The sequence below is a fragment of the Sphaeramia orbicularis genome, chromosome 13 (assembly GCF_902148855.1).
Source record: "Sphaeramia orbicularis chromosome 13, fSphaOr1.1, whole genome shotgun sequence".
NCBI lineage: Eukaryota > Metazoa > Chordata > Actinopteri > Kurtiformes > Apogonidae > Sphaeramia > Sphaeramia orbicularis.
This window is the reverse complement of record NC_043969.1, coordinates 32,750,345-32,769,537: the sequence shown is the minus strand read 5'-3', so window position 1 is coordinate 32,769,537 and position 19,193 is coordinate 32,750,345. Positions and strand designations below refer to the sequence as shown.

Sequence of the window (19,193 nt, the reverse complement as noted above, 5' to 3'; positions counted from 1 at the left end):
CATTGTTAGGGTTGAACCATAACAGTATAAATCTCATATGTTAAACAGGCAGCTTCAATCTTGACTCCTGCCCCACTATAACTTTTTCCATAAACACAGCATAGCCCTCGTTCCCCACAGCTGGCCTCTCTACTGCTGGTGGAGAAAGGAAAAAGCAAATTAAAATATATATATAACTGCTAAGACCCTACACACATATATTATCATGTGAAGTGTTACTACTATTCACAGCTATCTGAATGTAAACACACATAATTAAAGGTACTTGACTTTTCCTGGTCATTGTTTTCCAGCTCATTCACAACTAATGGAGTTATTAATGTATACCTTCATCTACATTTTGTGCAGAGCTGGAACTTGGCCCTAGCTTTATGTTCCTGTTCAGCATCATTAACCCATGAGAATCCAAACATCCACTGGCGACCAATATTATTTACTGATATAACAAATTAAATACTCGTCGATCCACTAATCCTACCAATACATGTAAATAATTGGTGTAAACTGTAGTTTGTCGTCTTTTCATGGTCATCAAATATGACCCATTTGGACGTTCAGAGGCCCCCTAGTGAACGTGGAAACACTGTCATGTTCTACAACATTGATTCAACAGTAAATCCCATGGAGTTGGATCAATGACAGTGAATGGAGACATTTGGTTTATGTTAAGTTAATGATAGATTTTACTGAAAAAGACGCTTTTCCCACACTTTTCTCAGGGTTTTTGATATAATAACCCTCAACTTTAATCTGAGCTTTTATGAATGTCCACATACAGGAAAATACCCGATTTTCACTTTAAAATGCAAAATACAGAGGGTAACACTAGGAAATAAAATTGTGATAAATCCCTTACAGGTTAAAAAATAGAGAAAATGTCATTTGGGAACTAACACAAAATTAGCTCTGGGTCTTTATGGGTTAATAAAGCCTGTTCACTTCTTTGCTTTTACAGAAATGGGATGCCTCCCTCACATACGTTGTTCTCCCACATCTGCTTTACATTAAATGCAGTGCACTTTAAATACAAACCAAATGTGGGCGCTGCTTATAAGGTGTACAAAAATTCAGTGTATTCAGTGTCTATTGAAAGTTCAGTGTGTAATTTTTAGTGGCATAGCATTGAGATTGCAGATTACACCACTCCCTCCCCTAAGGTGGCTGCAACACAAAAGGCTCTGTTTGTTTTGTACATTTTGGGATAACAACTAACATATTAGATGAAGATGATGTGCCTTGGCACTAAATAATATCAGCTTCAAAATGGAAAAAAGAACAGGAAGACCTTTGTAGGTAACTGCAGAAGCCACAGACTGTAGGAAAATAGAGGCGCAACATATTGTCATGGGAGAACATGGACAATTTTGAAAGCCAAATATTTAGTGTTGTGGAAAATTAACTAATCTAATTAAAAAAAAAAAAAAAGTTTATAAAAGGAATTGCACGTTTTGGGAAAACAAGGTTCAAGTCACTTCAACAGTGATCCAGTTTTTTAGCATTTCATTTCTAACAGCTCTGACCTAGATGAACAGATGATTTCATTTATTTATTTATTTATTTATTTATTTATTTATTTTTACGCAATCACATCATTACTTTCTGGACTTTTTTGCTCCTGTAACCCACTGCAGAATTCACTATAAACATTTTTCTTCATGATTCAAAAGCTTTCTGTGCAATATCAAGAAAAACACAGATAACAAAAAGGAACATTGTGCAGGGCGTCAAGCTACAATATTTATGAAGAAATAATAATGTTAAATACATAAAGCAGAATTGGTAGGGAGCATAGAAAATGGATGGATGGATGGATGGATAATAAATCTAAATAAATCAATCTATATTTTTTATTGACTCACTGTCAAAACATTGCAGACATCTGAAATAAACAGCAAGAAGGAAAGTGACTAATTACTTCTAACTCAATCAGGCACAGGTGGAAAAAGTATTCTTATCCATTACTTCAGTAAAAGCAGACATATCACACTGTAAATACTCACTTTCCAGTATAAGTTTTGAATTAAACTTTTTTGCAAGTAAAAATGCACCTGCGTTTTCAGCAAAATGTTATTCAGAGGAGAATAAAGTAACATCAAATAGAAATACTTCGGTAAAGTATGCTAGTTTTGTACTTACAATTATACAGTTACATTCTGAAACTGTAAATAGGAAAATTAATGTCATGGTATTTTTATGCCTTTTTAAATGGGTGGCCTATTAAAAATTGTCCTTCAACCTTTATGTAAGTATTCTAACGTTAAAATCACCACTGGATGGCAGCAGAACCTCATTATAAAAATTAACCTCTTGCACGAACAGATGACGTTTTTCATTTCAGTCACCACATTGAGCCACTCGGGGGCTCTGCTCTCCAAAACACCTCAAATGTATAACCCCCTCTTAGATATGATGGATGTGATTTGATTAAAAATGCTACCAAGCCTTTCATTGAGTGGTAGAGAAACAATCCAGTTACACACTTCTCAGTTATTATTATGAAGATAATGGAATTACCTGTGCTTCTGTGCATCAGAGAGTGAAACAAAGGGCAAAAGAAGGCCTGAATATTTGCAGAGGCTAAAACAATAGATAATGACCCTTTAGTTTTTGCTGATGTAGGAAACTTGAGAAATGAAAGATGAACCATATAATTAATCTAGTTATTCCACTCAGTACAGAGCTCTGTGTAACAAAACACATCATCGCTTAACAACAAAATGTAACCTAATAACCTGGTATGTGTTTCCTGGTTTCCTGTGATTATTTTGTTGTGGCATGAGACAATGACAGGCTGGGTATTGCTTTCTTTTATCAACAAAATCTGTATACCTAGGTATTTAAAGAAACATCTCAGGCTTTCTGATATAAGACGCCAAACCACCTTTAAATGGTTTAATTTACCAAAGAACAAAGATCATCTGTTACACTGCTGAGATGATCCCCCAATATTGTATGATGTGTTTGAGATGAGAATCTGTGCCTTGCTCAGCAGCACTGAACCATATTGATCCTGAGGCAATTTTTCTCTCCCTCAAGGGCTGTTGAACTATAGAGCCACAGTGAATGTTGTGCAAGTAGTCAGTGCAGAGAAAATCTTATAGTTAATTGATTTTCAGCTGGTCTATAGGCCATCGTAAATAGCAAAACATAAAAAGGTCTGCAATGGTCTGGAAACGATTCAGTTTCAGTCCAGATCTACATGTTGCATTTCAGACAAATCAATCTGAAAAAAATGAAAGAACGAGTAGCAAAAGCTTCCTGCTCTAAAACAACCACCCACAACTTCCTGTAAAGAAGTTTCTTTCAAAATCTATCAGAGATAATTCACATTAGGAAAGAGTTCATACCTGGGGTTTAGCATCAGTTTCACTGTCCCACTGATTACATTCCTGGACACTGACTCAAGCATCTCAAGACAAATCTATTGCTGAAAGAAGATGACAGCATGAAGCCAAATATGTCACTAAGCCGGTCTAAGGAGGAGTGGCATATATGCTGCAAGGCTCCTTTAGGTCGCCCTGTGCTGAGATATTATATCCCTGAGAAAAAGCACTTTACTCTCACCTCTCATCTCCATCCACCTATCTTCATGAAAGAAGCAAACTGTGGAGAAAGATTCCCTTACACTCTGTAAAACCAAGAGTGAGGTGAATTCATAATATTACATAAATGAAAGCAATAATTGCATTGTCATTGTCTTATAATTAACATTCTATAAGAACATTTTAAATGTTTCAAAGCTTTAAATCTACATAGAATTGTTTGATGTTACTTTTATGATCACATTGTTACATCTTGGAGGCAAAAATGGTACTTTATTTCATTACATTTGTCTGTTTTAGCTATTCTTAAAATTCCCTTTCCAGTCCAGTAAAAATCAAATACCTACAAATCTTTTTTTTGTGTGTGTGTAAACTGAAGGATTTTTTTTTTTACTTGAGACTCCTCTCTTAAACTATATACACACTTCTTAGATCAGTGTTTGTGGTGATGCATTATTACTTAAGGTAAATGATAAGTAGAGGTATTACAACACAGATTAGCTTTTGTAACAGCACAAAGTATTTATTATCTCCATCATAGTAGAGAGGGGAAACAGAACCCACACAGCCACCTCCCTGCAGTTCTCCGGCACTTTTTAATCATCAGTGTCTGGTTCAAGACTAGAGCACTGCCTCCCTATGTCTCTCACCTTTGCCCTCCTATCTCCATTTCCATTTTCACTTAGGTAATTTGCTTTTTGGCATGGATTGTAAAGACAACATTGTAGCCCAGGGGTTTCCAAACTTTTTTTGGCTCAGAACCCAAAAGAGAAACATGGTGTCAACCCAAATCCAAACTTATAAATAACATTAAATACAATATCCTCCTGCTTTGCAACAAGGAAGAACATCTTCATACAGTACATTACATATACAAACACACCTTCCACTAAAGAAAACTAGCCTTAAAAAGTTAGAGTTTTTTACTTTTGTAATATAGATCTGTCTGCTTCACTCAACAAAGGGTAGTGAAAGGACAGATTCATTTTTCCTTTTTCCAGTAGCTTCAATGCTTAAAAGAATTGTTTGTGGCCTCTCCTGTTTGTCCAATATAGTAGATAATTTCCAGAGGTTTTAAGTCCTTTTAATTATTTGACCTTATACTATAATTAAAAAAAAAAAAAAAAAGTACTGCCCTGCGCTGCTATTATTTATGTCTTTTTGCTTTTCAATATTGTACTCAGACATTTTATTGTAGTTGTACAAATTGCCATAACATAACATCTACATTTTTTACTGACTTTCATCACCAAAAAAAAAGGTTTCCTGCCTAATCCACTTCAGGAATAAATCCCTTGGGGACAGAATGTACCAACTAACAATTTAAATATTAAGATACCTAAAACAATTCCATAAGGAACAGACTGCTCCATCTGATCGTAGCACATGTAAATTCTTTTAACAAGTCTAAACACTGACAGTATATGCCCATTTCATTGGTTTCCAATAATATCTGGTTTGACTACCTGGACTGCTGTTCTTTTATTGAAACATGTTTATTTTAAAGGAGTGATATTTTGCTTTTTTTTTTTTTTTTTTTTTTTTTTTTTTTTTTTTTTTAAGTGGAATTATGCATTTTAAAAAATTTCCCTGTGGTCTACATCAACTGTAAATGCTATGCTTGGGTCTGAATTCTTCATTAATTCAACTCCACAGGTCCATCTTCAACCCTATTTCTGAGTAATGACACCAGAAAGGTCATTTTGAGCACTGGCCCTTTAAATGCAAATGAGCCACTTCAGGCCCCATCCCCTCCAGGTTGTTGGCTGTGCTGCTCTGTCCCGTTCAACCAACGAATGAACATTTTAGGTAATCAGCTTGAAGTTTAGACATATTTTCAGTATGGACTACAACGCTGTTGCTGACAAACAATTGTGGCATACTCGGAGAAATTTTCATTGGAAGTCTTGACCTTATATTATTATATTAGTGTATATAGGAATAAGGATGTGTGATATTATTTATTTATTTATTTATTTATTTATTTATATAAAATAATAATTGCTACATAAGGAATAGAGATTGGGGGTAGGAATATATAAGTTTTTGCTTCTTCCTACTCCTTTTTGAGCATGTTTAATTTCATTAATTTCATTAATTTTATTATTTTTTCTTTTGTTTACATTAACATTTTATGTATCATAACTGATATTTTGTTGGTTGATTTTGTTTTGATTTCACTGTCTCCATATTCAAAATAAAGATTTCAATCAACCAAAAAAAAAGTGCAAATGTCGTGACCTAACTAGTTACAGTCGTAACAAATTAAGCAGGAATTAAAACGAGTTGTAGAAATCCATTCGATTTTGGCCTAAATGAATGTAAAGATAGCTTTGCAGCACCTGGAGGGTTCAAATTCAAACTTTTTGATCTATAAAGTTCCAAATACACAAATAAATGTAACAAAGACTAATAAAAGTGGGTTTAGCAAAATATATTTAATTGTCTTTCATACCGTTAGGATAAAGTTTGAAAAGTCGGCGTTTCGTGTTTTGTCCTTCGCTGCTTCCTGTAGTACGGTGGGGACGGGTTGCCTGGAGACGGCGGAAACGTCTTGTTGAAGCAACGATGGAAAAGTATGAGAAAATCAAAGTAGTTGGAAGGGGAGCATTTGGGTAAAGTCAGAGTTTATTTGTCATTCGTAGATTTTACGCCACATTTGTATGTACTCTGTATACTTTGTAATACGGGGCTGACAGACCGGAGTGAAGTTACTTAGAACTCAGCAAGATCTCACTTTTTCCAAAAATCTGTAACGGGATCCATCGGGGCTTCGGGATGTGTTCCGCCCTCAGAAGTCAGACATGTCCGGAACATTCTTGATAAGAAAGCAAACAGTAGATATTTTGCCAATGTCTCTGTTAGGCTTTACATGCATTGGAATGGTGTGGCGCAGGGCTTTAGTTTGGGGGATTTTTGCTTGGTTTTATTCTTTGTCCAACTAACTGGATTGTCTTGTACTGTCAGACCGTGAAAACTCTAGTGCTCCTCGGCAATATCAAATAAAGAACAGTGCCGTGCCAGGCTGTGTTTCTCATTGTCAGGACAAAATCCCTTAAACTATGTACCATATGAAAATGTAAGAGTTTTGCAGTGTGATAGAAATGAAACAACATTTCCCATAATGTATATTGTCATTTGGACTTGAATTATGTGTTCATTCAACCACTGGATGATTTGGAGTTAAACAGCATTATCCCCACAGCAGTCCTTTAACATCATCCTGTTCTCTAATAGACTCGATCGATGGTTTAATCAGTTATGGAGAAAATGTGGCATAGGTTTATTCCAGCTTTAATATTTATAAAATCATCATAAAACAAAGATATGGAGCCTATAATATAGGCCTATGATGGATGTAGCAAAAGTTTTCAGCATAATCAGAAACCTTACAGAAATACGTCTGAGCTGTTAAATTCTCAAGGGTTAAATGTTAGTAATGTATAACTGACATGAATCAGTGCTATATACACATTTAACCCATAACGACCCAGTGTATATTTAACCTTTCTTATGTGATTTATCACCATTTATTGTAATATTACCTTCTTTGCTTTGTGTTTTTTCAGTGAAAATCAATTATATTCCTGTATTTGATTCACTTATCTTGTAGGTGTTTCATGCAACCTCAGATCAAAGCTGAGAGTTACTGTATCAGAAATAGAGAAAACTGAAGAAAAAGTGACTTTTTCAGCAAAGATATAAATAACTGAACATAAACCAACTGTGTCCATCCACTGTCATTGATCCAACTCCATGGGTTTTACTGGTGAATCAATGTAGAGGATGATAGTGTTTCCTCATTCACTAAGGAGCCTCTGAACATCCAAATGGGTCATATCTGCTGACCGAGAAAAATGGCAAACTCTAGTGTACGCCAATTATTTACATGGATTGATAGGATTAGTGGATCAACAGATATTAAAATTAGATCAGTAGATGATTGTGGTTGACAGTAGATGTTTGGGTCTTTATGGGTTAAAGAGATTATTTCCTCCAAATAAAACACAGTTTAGGAAATAGAGCTAAATCATGCCAGTGTATGGGATGATATTCAAAGAAAACTGTGATGTATCAGAAACCCTTCCTGCTGTATATTTTAATATATTTTCAGTTATTACCTGTTGCCCAAGTCATATGTTTTTGTTTACATACTGTTCTACTCTTCTACTGTTCTGCATAGACAGGACATTGCTAATTTTCTTCCTTTTTCTTCCCTGCCAGGATTGTTCACCTATGCCGTAGGCGGAGTGATGGAGCTTTTGTCATCCTAAAGGAGATTCCAGTGGAGCAGATGTCTCGAGACGAACGCCTGGCAGCTCAGAATGAGTGTCAGGTGCTGAAGCTGCTCAACCACCCAAATATCATTGAGTACTATGAGAACTTCCTTGAAGACAAAGCCCTTATGATAGCCATGGAGTATGCACCAGGTAAAATTACTGTAATATCTAATTACATGACCCCCTTTTGTTCATTGTCTAACAGTTCAATTTTCCCATGGTTTTGTGCTGTGGGGCTCTATACCTTTCTTCATTCCTGTGTCAAACCTGGGAGGGCCAAATGAAAACATCTAATATTAATCCCTGTGGTGGGGTTTTATAAGTAACTTGATTAGGTAACTTTTGTTACATTAGACGTCATAATGTAAAACAGGTTGACATTATTGTGTCCAGAATTATACTGGAATGCCAAGACCCAGTTTGTCTTTACTATTCCTTCTTGTCTTCTACATGTAGGTGGGACATTGGCTGATTACATACAGAAGCGCTGTAACTCCCTGCTAGATGAGGACACCATCCTTCATTTCTTTGTGCAGATCTTGCTTGCCTTGTACCATGTGCACAACAAACTCATCTTGCACAGGGACCTCAAGACACAGAATATCCTTCTTGACAAGCACCAAATGATCGTTAAAATTGGTGACTTTGGCATCTCCAAAATCCTTGTCAGCAAAAGCAAAGCCTACACAGTGAGCAGACTTCTCTTAAAGTGGAAACTCAAGCCACTGTATTTATGCATGTCCTGGATCATACAGTATTTATTAAACAAGAGCTTGCTCAAATTGTTTTCTTTATACACCACAGGTGGTTGGGACACCGTGTTATATCTCTCCAGAGCTGTGTGAAGGAAAGCCTTATAATCAGAAGAGCGATATCTGGGCCCTGGGTTGTGTGCTGTATGAGCTTGCTAGCCTTAAGAGAGCCTTCGAAGCTGCTGTGCGAAAAAAACTTTTATTCACAGTAATTTCTCCCTTATGTGATGTGATTCTTTCTTGTGTGATAATTATGCCTCCTTTTTTCAGCTTTTACAGAAATACCACTCTTATTATTAAATAGTATATACATTATTGATGAGTGTTGGGTATGAGTGTACAGAACAGAACAGAATCACCCTAACTATGACCAGTGTTACATGATACATATGAGAGATAGATTCATACAGATTCAATGAATAATGAATTTATAGACACTAAGTTTCCCCACTTTAAGCCTAAAGCAGATTTTTAGGGGTTGTACTTTAAAATAAGTCACAAATGTTTTTGCTTACACCTCACTAAAGAGTATAGAAGCAAAAAGGTGGAACTCGGACAGCTTTCAGTACAATATGGTATAGCTTTGCATCAACACACAGATGTTGCCACTAAACAAACAACTATATTTCACTTATCAATAGAAAAAATACAAATAATGCTTTTAAAGATCTGTTTTCTCTCCAAAATAGTGGAACAGTTGCTTTATTGCTACATGATTCTGTTAAAGCAGAATGACAGCTTAGTTACTTGATGTGCCCATGTGAAAATCCACTTTATGTAGCAGAGAAAGGTGCAAAGGGGAGCATAATTCACACGCTGTCTTCAGTGTATTGTAGAATATGACACTATTTAATATTTACAATTTTTACTTTTACTTTCAGAATCTACCTGCACTCGTTCTGAAGATCATGAGTGGTACCTTTGCTCCAATTTCAGACCGGTACAGCCCAGAACTCCGGCAGCTTATTCTTAACATGCTAAATCTGGATCCATCAAAACGGCCTCAACTCAATGAAATAATGGCTCTTCCCGTATGCATTCGACCACTTCTTAATCTCTACACAGATATAGGCAATGTAAAAATGCGCCGGTAATGCCTTTTTGAATGTTTGAGTTTTATTTGTTTGAAATATATGCATTGAGATGGACTTTTTCTGTATTTGGTGCTTGCAATTCCCAGTATACACACTACACCATTTTTTACAGGATTGAGAAACCACTGTCCACTGTCCAAACTGGTCCTCAAGGCAGACCAGGAGGGAGAGTAACTACTAGCAGGTCAAGAGGTGAAGCACATATGTCATTTGCAACAGAAGGAGCTATATGAGGTCAAATGCAGTGCTTTGTCAATTTGCTTGTGGTTTCTTGTGCTGAAACAGATGGAACAGCAGCTTTAGGGACAGGTAAAGTGCATTCCCTCCCACTGTCCTCTGTGTATACTTGGGGTAGTGGCATCTCAATGCCCCTCCGTCTACCAATGCTCAACACTGAGGTGCTTCAGGTGTCTTTGGGTCGCACTCAGAAGATGGGGGTAACCAAGTCAGGCCGTCTTATTACCTGGGAGGTCAGTATCTGTAATATTTTTACCTGTCAATGTGCTGCATTTGTAATTTCCTTAAGTACTGCATCATACAGGAAAATCAGCCCTGAACCATGAAAACAAAACTGTAAACAAAACATGCACTATACCCCTGTATGCCCCTGTAGGCCAACTCATTGCTGACATTTGATGGTGTGCTAGTTCTTATTTCCACAGACAGCTGGATAAAAAATAAAAGATTTTACATCAGCTAGTTCTACACTTTTTTTTTTATAATATCTGGTTTTCTGAAAGCATCTTTCTAGTCTGTTCTGTGGGCTTTAGGAGATTAAAAAAATTAGAATTTCATAAGGTAGGCTGAAGAAATGGCTACAGAAAAATCCTTCAGTATTGACAGAAAATATAATCTCTCTGTCTAATGATTATTTGTTGCCACAGGCACCATCAGTCACCTCTGGTGATGCTACTCTACCTGGTGTGGTTGAGCAGATGCAGCCTCAGTTCATTTCACGGTTTCTTGAGGGTCAGTCTGGAGTTACCATCAAGTCTGTGTCCTGTGGTGATCTCTTTACCACCTGCATGACAGGTTTGTGGGCCATCCCTCTCTGGATTGCAATCAGAGAGATCACATCCACGCTCAGTCAGCCAAAGAGCAAAGAGCTGAGCAAAAGAAAATCGCTGATTGTGTTCTGTTTTCTGCCCTCACACACAGCACAACAGCTCTGTAAAACACTAAGAGCAGCATTTGAACGCAAATGAATGTGTGGATGTAATCTGGACTTGATCTGATAGTGTGGATCCACTCATAAACAAGGCTTTCCATGCTTATCTAGCAGTCTGGAGGTACAGTTTTATGCTCAAACCGTGGTGCTCTGTCAGTTATACTTCAGCATTTCAAAGCAAATAATGCAGGATTAAAGATTCTGTCTGTCAGCTCAGTTGCCATCCCATTACTTTTCCCTGTAGTTACACAGATTAGTGTTTCCTAGGTAGGGATTAAACAAATTCTGTTGGTCAATATACATAAAGATTACATCAAGTAATAATACCTCTAAACCCTTCTTTTTATTTTGATATTTGCAGACAGAGGCATTATCATGACTTTTGGAAGTGGAAGCAATGGATGTCTAGGACATGGGAATTTCAATGATGTCACACAGGTACTCTGTCAAGTGTAATTTCATTAAAATATTTTCATTCCCTCAATAACTGAGTCTTTTTTTTTTAGATCTTGAAGAATAATAGTGGTCATGCCTGTATTTTCAGTAATGTCAAGAGCACACATAAAACTGTTGGCAATCAATTGAAATTTGAGCATTAGCCAGTTTTGTGAACATACTTAATAGAATTCATGACATGTTACCATTTAAGGCTTTGTAAATAAATAGAAAACAATGCCTGTCACATTTTACTGTTACCTTTGACTCTCATGCTCACATTAAATATTCAGTAGTACCAGTTTATTACATATTCTCAAAAAGTCATCCAGACAGCTGTACCATAAACCTATCCGTCATTAATGATCTGTTTAATTTATTAAATGTTATTTAAATGTTGTGTGATTGATTATATGTAGCACTTTTCATTTTTTAAACACAACTACATTGATTTTTCTACTGTGTTGTTTTTGTTCTCAGCCAAAGATAGTGGAAGCACTTCTTGGCTATGAGCTGATTCAGGTGTCATGTGGAGCCTCCCATGTGCTTGCTGTGACCAATGAAAGAGAAGTATTTGCCTGGGGAAGAGGAGACAATGGTAGAGTCAAACAAATGGCTGTTGTTTATTCACTATGCCTAAATTGGTGGATTTTTGTATTTCATTGATTTATGACTGCATCATCTAAGCATATACCTTAATTGTTAGGTTTCCTCTGTGTTTAAGGTCGTCTTGGGTTGGGCACCCAAGATACCCACAATTCTCCACAGCAGGTGTGTTTACCTGTGGAATTTGAGGCCCAGAGGGTGGTGTGTGGAGTTGACTGCTCCATGATTATCAGCACTCAACACAACATAGTGGCATGTGGAAGCAACAGGTAATTATTCTATTTTCCACCCAAAACTATGCCCATTACTCTTGAAAACTGACATGAGCAATGAAACATGAGAGGACATAGCATTGTCTGTTTTCCCCCACAGCCGCAGAATTTCATACCTGCCACAGGGCTCCAGGAAGTTATAAAGTTTTCATCTGAATTTGATGGTTGATTAAAGGAGATGTTATGGCACAGAAAGACTGTGTGCACAACTTGTGAAACAGCATTCTCCTTATATGACATACACTTTGTTTTCTCTCATTGTTAATATCACTCTAAGACAGGTTTTGGACAGGATATAGAGCTCTGCATGAGTAGGAGCCGACCAAAAAAAAGAAAAACACACACTTCATTTCATGTCTGAGGAGAGCCAGCTTTTTCAGATACATTTCTACTGCAGCTGTAGTGGCTTACAAGAACTGTATGTTTAAAGATTTTTTTGTTTTGTGGTTAGGTCCAACAAACTTGGCCTCGATAAGATAACAGTAGGAGAGGAACCAAATCCATCCAGTCAGGTAGAAGAAGTGCATTCTTACACTCCTGTCCAATCAGCCCCTCTCAACAGTGAGAAGATTGTTTACATTGACATTGGAACGGCTCATTCTGTTGCTGTAACAGGTGAAATATACCATATATTATTTGCACTAATCATCTTTAAAACTGGCAGTTGATTTCTCATTGATTATTTTGCTCTTACTTTCACTTTACCTTTTCAGAGAGAGGTCAGTGTTTTACATTTGGCAGTAATCAGCATGGTCAGAAGGGCTGTAGCTCTCGTCGTAGCAGTCGTATGCCCTACCTGGTGCCTGGTCTACAAGGTATTGCCATGGCTGCCTGTGGAGATGCTTTTACCTTAGCTATTGGATCTGGTGAGTAGAAGGATTTCTTGGATGTAAGTTTTGAGTGTTCTTTGCATGGTGATACAGTATTCCTCAAGAACTGAATTGTGGTGCATTCATGTAAACTTGCCTTTAACTTACAAGTTTGAGAATCATTTGTTCAGCAGAATTACTTTCAAGAGTCATGTTGTCTCATGAAAAAGGCATAGATGGCTGTTCTCAAATCAGTAATGTAAATTTGGTAGTAGTGCATTAAAACTATAAGTGCGTCATGTACCTTGAAAAATGAGTACTCATGACTCTTATCTTTCTATACAGAGGACTTGAGTTGAATTTTACAGGAAAATCCAGAAAGTGATGGCTATGCTTGCTCCTGAGTGCCTCATTGTAGCTTCTCAACTCCTCTATAGTGGCAACACTGAGCAACACTAGTGACCCTTAGCTTAGAAATTCAAAATAATGTCAGCAAACACTGTCTCCCAGTATAATACTGACTCATACAACAAACATCATAGATACAAGGGTTCAGTGAGTGTTACAAATTGCCCCTTTAAAATGGTTTTTCTATCTTGCACACATGTGCAGTGCACATGTACTAGGACACATGCACTAGGGCTTTCAAAAATATTCTTGATTAGATTGTATATTTAAAATGATAATAAAAGCAAACATATGATTGTGAAAATTAATATTTGATTGTCCAGCAATGTCTGTCTCAACATTTCAGGTGGGTCTACGCTGCTGAGTGCTGCTGTATTGTGTGATTGTTGTTACATATTACGTGGCATGATTTAAACTGAACTGTAGGTCAGACTGGAGTGAGTGAATGATTCAAAAGCAACTCTGTGCTAATGATGGTAGACCATTCACAGCCCCATTCAGCCACAGAGAGAGTGACTTGTACTCTGAGCAACATAAAGTGCCCCTTTTGGAAATACTTTAGATTTTGGTTCGTAGATGGCAAAACTGTGGAACTGTGGGACAAAGTTTCATTTGAAGCTGTGTAACCTAGAGTTAAGGCATGTCCACAGTAAGTGAATATTTTTTCTAAACTGGCATTTTCCTCCACTATTAAAAAAAAAATCTATCCACACATTTTGTTTTACAAATTTTCTCTGCACACACTACAACACAAAAATGACAACAAACTGGTACAAACATTCAGACAAACCATTGTTTCTGGGTGAACTTTAAACTGTGGACACTGCAGACCTGCAGATAATATTGGCACAGAGGTTTTAGTTTATACTGAAGATGTAACATAGAGTTAGGTTATGAACTAAAGTGTTGGTTTGGGATGTCAAAGTGTATCCTTCACTTTATGTGGATTTCATCAAAACACTTGTGTCCATCTCCAAAGTGTCTGTGCTTAGTGAATTACTGCAGGCAATGCACTGGCATATACACCTGCATATAGATAAATGTGGGATAATGAGAGGCAAACTCACTAAAACTGTTCTTTCTATATTGATTTTGTAATAAGTGTGTATAGGTCTTTTACAAGACATCTTATACATATACCAGTATTTATTGGTTTAGTCTATTGGAATAGTTTTTCAAGGAATAGGCTAATAAAACATCATATTTGACCAATTCTGACAGGAATAACACAAACTAAAAAGAAGTATTTTCAGAAAACCCCTTTACATCACATTGTGAAATCCTCACCAGTTTTTCAGAGTGTGTATATGTATGACTTTTATGAGTAAACACAGTGGGTTCAGCTAAGCTCTGAGTAGAGACAGCATTGCTTAGATTTCTGTGGTTTGGTTGATTAAATCATCACTGTGATGGATTTGCAAATTGAACAAGTATCAAGTTTCTGAAAGTCTATATTCATGCCAAATTTTAATTCTGAACTTGTGGTTTCAATGATGGTTTGAAGTCACTCAAAAACATGGTATGCCTCAAAAATGGTGAGGGGTAATTTAGATAATGGACTTAAATATGCAAAGCCTCAATATTGTCCTCAACATGTGGGTTAACAGATATGTGACAGATGTGTGTCTTGTTTGTACTTGCGTAAGTCAAAGTGTGCATTTGATTTGTTCTTTTAGCTGTGGGTGAAATGGTAAAATGGTAAAATGCCGTAGTGTGCCAGTGATTGGCTCCCCTGGGAATAAAGCCTGCAGTGCCAGCCATGCCTGTAGGTTTTTTTTTGTCAAGGAAGGGCTTTGTTCAGCTTTGACATCCTACAGATAGAGCCATTATGCTGTCACTGTGGGAGACGCTGAGCTGTCACTTAAAGATTTGTGTGGATTAATGCCTCCTGGGGCTGATCTGTGAATTTGGGGAATGATGACCAGCTTCCACCTCTCTTTTCTCCAGAAGGGGAGGTGTACACCTGGGGAAAGGGGGCCCGTGGCCGCCTTGGAAGGAAAGAGGAGGATTCTGGGATACCGAAGGCGGTGCAACTTGATGAGAGTCACCCATTCACAGTGACATCAGTGGCTTGTTGTCATGGCAACACTCTCCTGGCAGTGAAACGTAATATTTTGCTTATTACCCTTTGTTAACCAACACTGAAATTTAAGGATGTGGTAGAAACTAACCCGAGAGAAGCTTTCATTGATAAGGTCTACAAAGATGCATGTCTTATCTATCTCAAATTACAAAGATGAAAAGACTCGTATTTATCCCCAAAGCTTGATTATTTCCTCTATAGTAGCTATTTGTGTTATTTATGTCAGGGCAGTCATTTTATCTTTACTTTAACCTTAACTAGTTTTTGCAGCAGTCTAACATTGCATTAGAGTCAGTTTTGCAACAACAGGCCTCTTACTGGAAGAAAAAGGAGATATTTAATTAGCCTTTTGCACCTCCTCCTCCCAATGGTGACAGTGCAAGAGCCACTAAAGGCTGAATAACAGTGAAGGTGGGATTAAAACTGTGCCTCTTCACTCAAATTTCATATTGAAAATAGATGCAGATTTGAACAGATTAAATTGCGTCACAATTTAATAAGTAACAGCGATGTTGGTAATCCTTGCTACAGGCCACAGGGCAGGGATGAAGTGTTTCTTTGATCCATGTCATGTGATGAGGACACGGCAATTGAATGACATGACTATTAAAGCGTTAGGATATCTGAGGATTTACATATAATATATAGTACATTATATACATTTATTCAGAAAGATCACAAACCCATGAAGCAGTCTGTTTATACTTAACCTTACACCTACAAATACTATTATGGTATAAATCCTGTGATTACTGTGGCAGGTGCAGGAAACAGGTTATTAAAAGTATATAAACTTTGCACCTACTTAGAATCTGTATGATTATCTTCTGACTACATATGTGTAAATCTAATAATACAAATTGGAAAGATTAAGTCTGTAACACATGAATTAAATAGTATTTTATCCATAAAAATATGCATGGAAATTGCAGATGTAAGCATACAGCTATTAGGTAAAATCTTCTGTCCTCGTGGTCGAATATGATTGAATTGCATTGATATTTATGCAACCATTCACCATTATTGACCTCATTATTAGGAGATTTATTTATTACATTCTCCTGTTGTTTGCTCCCTCTTGTTTTAGCTTTGCTTGAGGAACCTGTCCCAAGATGATTTTGTCCTGGAAAGTGATTGAAGCCAACTCAGAGGTTGTCATGAAGCATGGCGGTGGCATGAGGTGAAAGACAGCTTCCTCTGAATAACTCCATCTGCGCATTCTATTTTATTCTACAGTTGTGACCTCTAAATTCCACGAGCTCTTTTTTTTTTTGTATCCTGGAAAGAAATTATATTGCCTCAAAGTACTGAACCTGTTTGTTAGAACAGGTGTAACTCACGAACCGGTTAGATGTTGTAACACTTTGGGTGAAGCTGATTTACAGGAAGTCATTAGGCAACTTTCATGTGGTGCGCTATTGTCTGCTTTCACGTGAACTGTGAGCATGATAAGCCCTGTAAGGCTAGTAAAAGTCAAACTGGTTTGAGCTTTCTTAAGCTGAAGGTGAATAAGGTGATACAAAGTTTAGAAATGTAAAGAATGAAAGCGACTTGAGTGATTTGTTACTCATCAGTTAAATGAACCAAACACCTTAATCTGGATTGTATTGTCAGTGGTCACATTGTTGTTTATTGGATTAGTTCACCAATAGATTTGTAACTCATCAGCAGTGTTCATACCAGATAACGATGAGATCTTAAGTGTTTAGGTGGTGAGGCGTTATTGTGGTAAACACAATGTTGGTTTAGTGTTATAACTCTGCAAAATGTGCAGTTTACTTTAAAAGACATATACGTAGCTATTTGCATGATAAATTATCTTAACATATATTGTTAAAAAACAAACAGAATAGGATGTGTTTTGAAAGTATTTTTATGACTCTTTCTGACTTATTTCAGCCTCATCGGTCTAGCTAATCACTGAACATCTGAAATTAAATGTAAACTCCTTAAAGTATAAGACATATAAGGAGTCTTGTGGTTAACTATGCTGAAGAAGAAACAAAAGATCTGTTCAATCTCAGCAGTACTCCAACTGCTGTTAAAATAATATGTTAATTCACCAGACAGACAACATAAGGATGTTACTGATGTCTAATGGATGTCCAAAGGGGTGAAATTAGATGTCACAATGGTTGTATTATGACAGTATGATTATGGTTCAGTGTCACAGAGCCTCATCATAAAATACCCTTCCTTTTAACTTTATTAGTGTTTTTTAATGAAATACACAATTTTTTGCATTTCTTTCGATATCAGTGATTGAATAAATGGATTATTTTACGAATTGTATCTACTCTTTACTGTTGGATTTTCAATATATACTTTTATATACACAGAGATGGGTTTCCATTGTTTTCTTTTACGATGATGTAATGGTGATGTAATCCCATGGCAATACATTACATTAGGTGAAAACTGATCTGAATGTGTGGGATGTGCATGTGGTGTATGCATCCTCTTTAAACTGTCCAATGAAATACTCAATTTTTAAATTTTATTTTATTTTTTTATCACACTAGTTAATGATTATCTAGTCTTTATATGCATTTAAACATGAAAAACGGGTTGAAATACTAGACTATTTTATTTATATATTTATTTTTTTAAATGCCTGTTTACCACCAGAGGGCATCTGTCCCCACTGGCAGCACTGTAGTCTGATTATCACTATTGGACCAGTTAGATATATGGCTGAGTTTAACCTTAAATAAGAAAAAAAAAAAACAAACCCTGTGCATTTTAATATGAGCAAATAAATAAGAATGAATATATATAAATAATAATAATAATAATCTTAGGAGGTTAAGGACAACATGGATAAAATAAAACTAATATTCCTGTTAATATAGGTGTGGAAATAACAACCGATGTCACTGGGTTTGACTGCAGTGTGAGACATAAGCCCAATTAAAGATCCATAAGGGAGATCAGAGGGATAAAATGGTGTGAACAGAGCGTTTCAGCGTCTTGACTCCTCCTGCGTGTGGAAGGAGGCGGGACTGGGTGCACCTAAACAGACGGAGGGGCTGTGCATTGTGCTCAGTGTGTTAGTACCGCATCCACAGAGGGGAAAGAGGCCACACAGCACAGCACACAGACCGGCAGCAGCACCAAAATAAACCCCCGACCCGCACTGGATTGTCCGCTCCTGTTTGTTTTTGTTGCCATCAGGGGGGGAGAAGCCTGGGAGGAATCAGCACCTCCTTTTTAAGCCCGATCGGTCGGAAGGAGGAGGAAAGGGAGACGTGATATGAACCCCTCATCGGCTTGAACGGCGGTGCAACAGCTCAGCTTAAATAGCCCCGTTTACCGGGGAGGGGGGAGAGAGAGAGAGAGAGAGAGAGAGAGAGGAGAGAGAGAGAGAGAGAGAGAGGACAGCGGAGGACCAAGAGAGGACGTTTACACCTTTATAACCTGCAGCCGAGGCCGACGAGCACCGAGCCAAACCTGCAACGATGCCCGGGTTTGATTACAAGTTTCTGGAAAAGCCAAAGAGACGCTTCCAGTGTCCGCTCTGCAGTAAGGCGATGCGGGAGCCGGTCCAAGTGTCTACCTGTGGACACCGCTTCTGTGACACCTGTCTCCAAGAATTCCTAAGGTATACTCTATGTTCATGTGTGCAGAACAGAGATCCACCTCTGTGCAGGCGATACTTGTCTAGTTTCGGTCGAGCGATAGTAAATAAAGGATGTGTAGGTGTGTCCTCCTCACCTTTCCTCCACAGGGCTTTTACATTAATAG

General features: G+C 37.3%; 2 protein-coding genes across 4 annotated transcripts in view; both read left to right on the top strand.

Annotated features, from left to right (window-relative positions):
- Positions 1-6,057: 6,057 nt before the first annotated feature.
- Positions 6,058-17,741, top strand: nek8 (NIMA-related kinase 8). 2 transcript variants are annotated; one of them, XM_030152725.1, is made up of 15 exons: positions 6,058-6,157; positions 7,767-7,972; positions 8,279-8,511; positions 8,627-8,758; positions 9,456-9,664; positions 9,781-9,860; positions 9,954-10,138; positions 10,553-10,700; positions 11,198-11,274; positions 11,752-11,869; positions 11,996-12,146; positions 12,601-12,764; positions 12,863-13,015; positions 15,314-15,472; positions 16,537-17,741. In XM_030152725.1, the coding sequence occupies exons 1-15, from the start codon at positions 6,111-6,113 to the stop codon at positions 16,563-16,565; spliced, it is 2,091 nt and encodes a 696-aa protein (XP_030008585.1). In that variant the 5' UTR covers positions 6,058-6,110; the 3' UTR covers positions 16,566-17,741. The 2 variants fall into 2 exon arrangements, with proteins under 2 accessions (XP_030008585.1, XP_030008586.1); XM_030152726.1 differs by having other exon boundaries at positions 6,075-6,118.
- Positions 17,742-18,487: 746 nt separating this feature from the next.
- The window catches only part of traf4a (tnf receptor-associated factor 4a), a 29,027-nt gene continuing 28,321 nt past the window's right edge, over positions 18,488-19,193 (top strand). The window contains exons 1-2 of one of the 2 annotated variants that reach the window (XM_030152736.1): positions 18,488-18,773; positions 18,819-19,050. In XM_030152736.1, coding sequence (XP_030008596.1) covers positions 18,908-19,050 — 143 coding nt within the window. In that variant the 5' untranslated portion in view covers positions 18,488-18,773; positions 18,819-18,907. Of the gene's footprint in view, positions 18,774-18,818; positions 19,051-19,193 lie in introns of those variants that run through there. The other variant, XM_030152738.1, reaches the window with a different exon arrangement.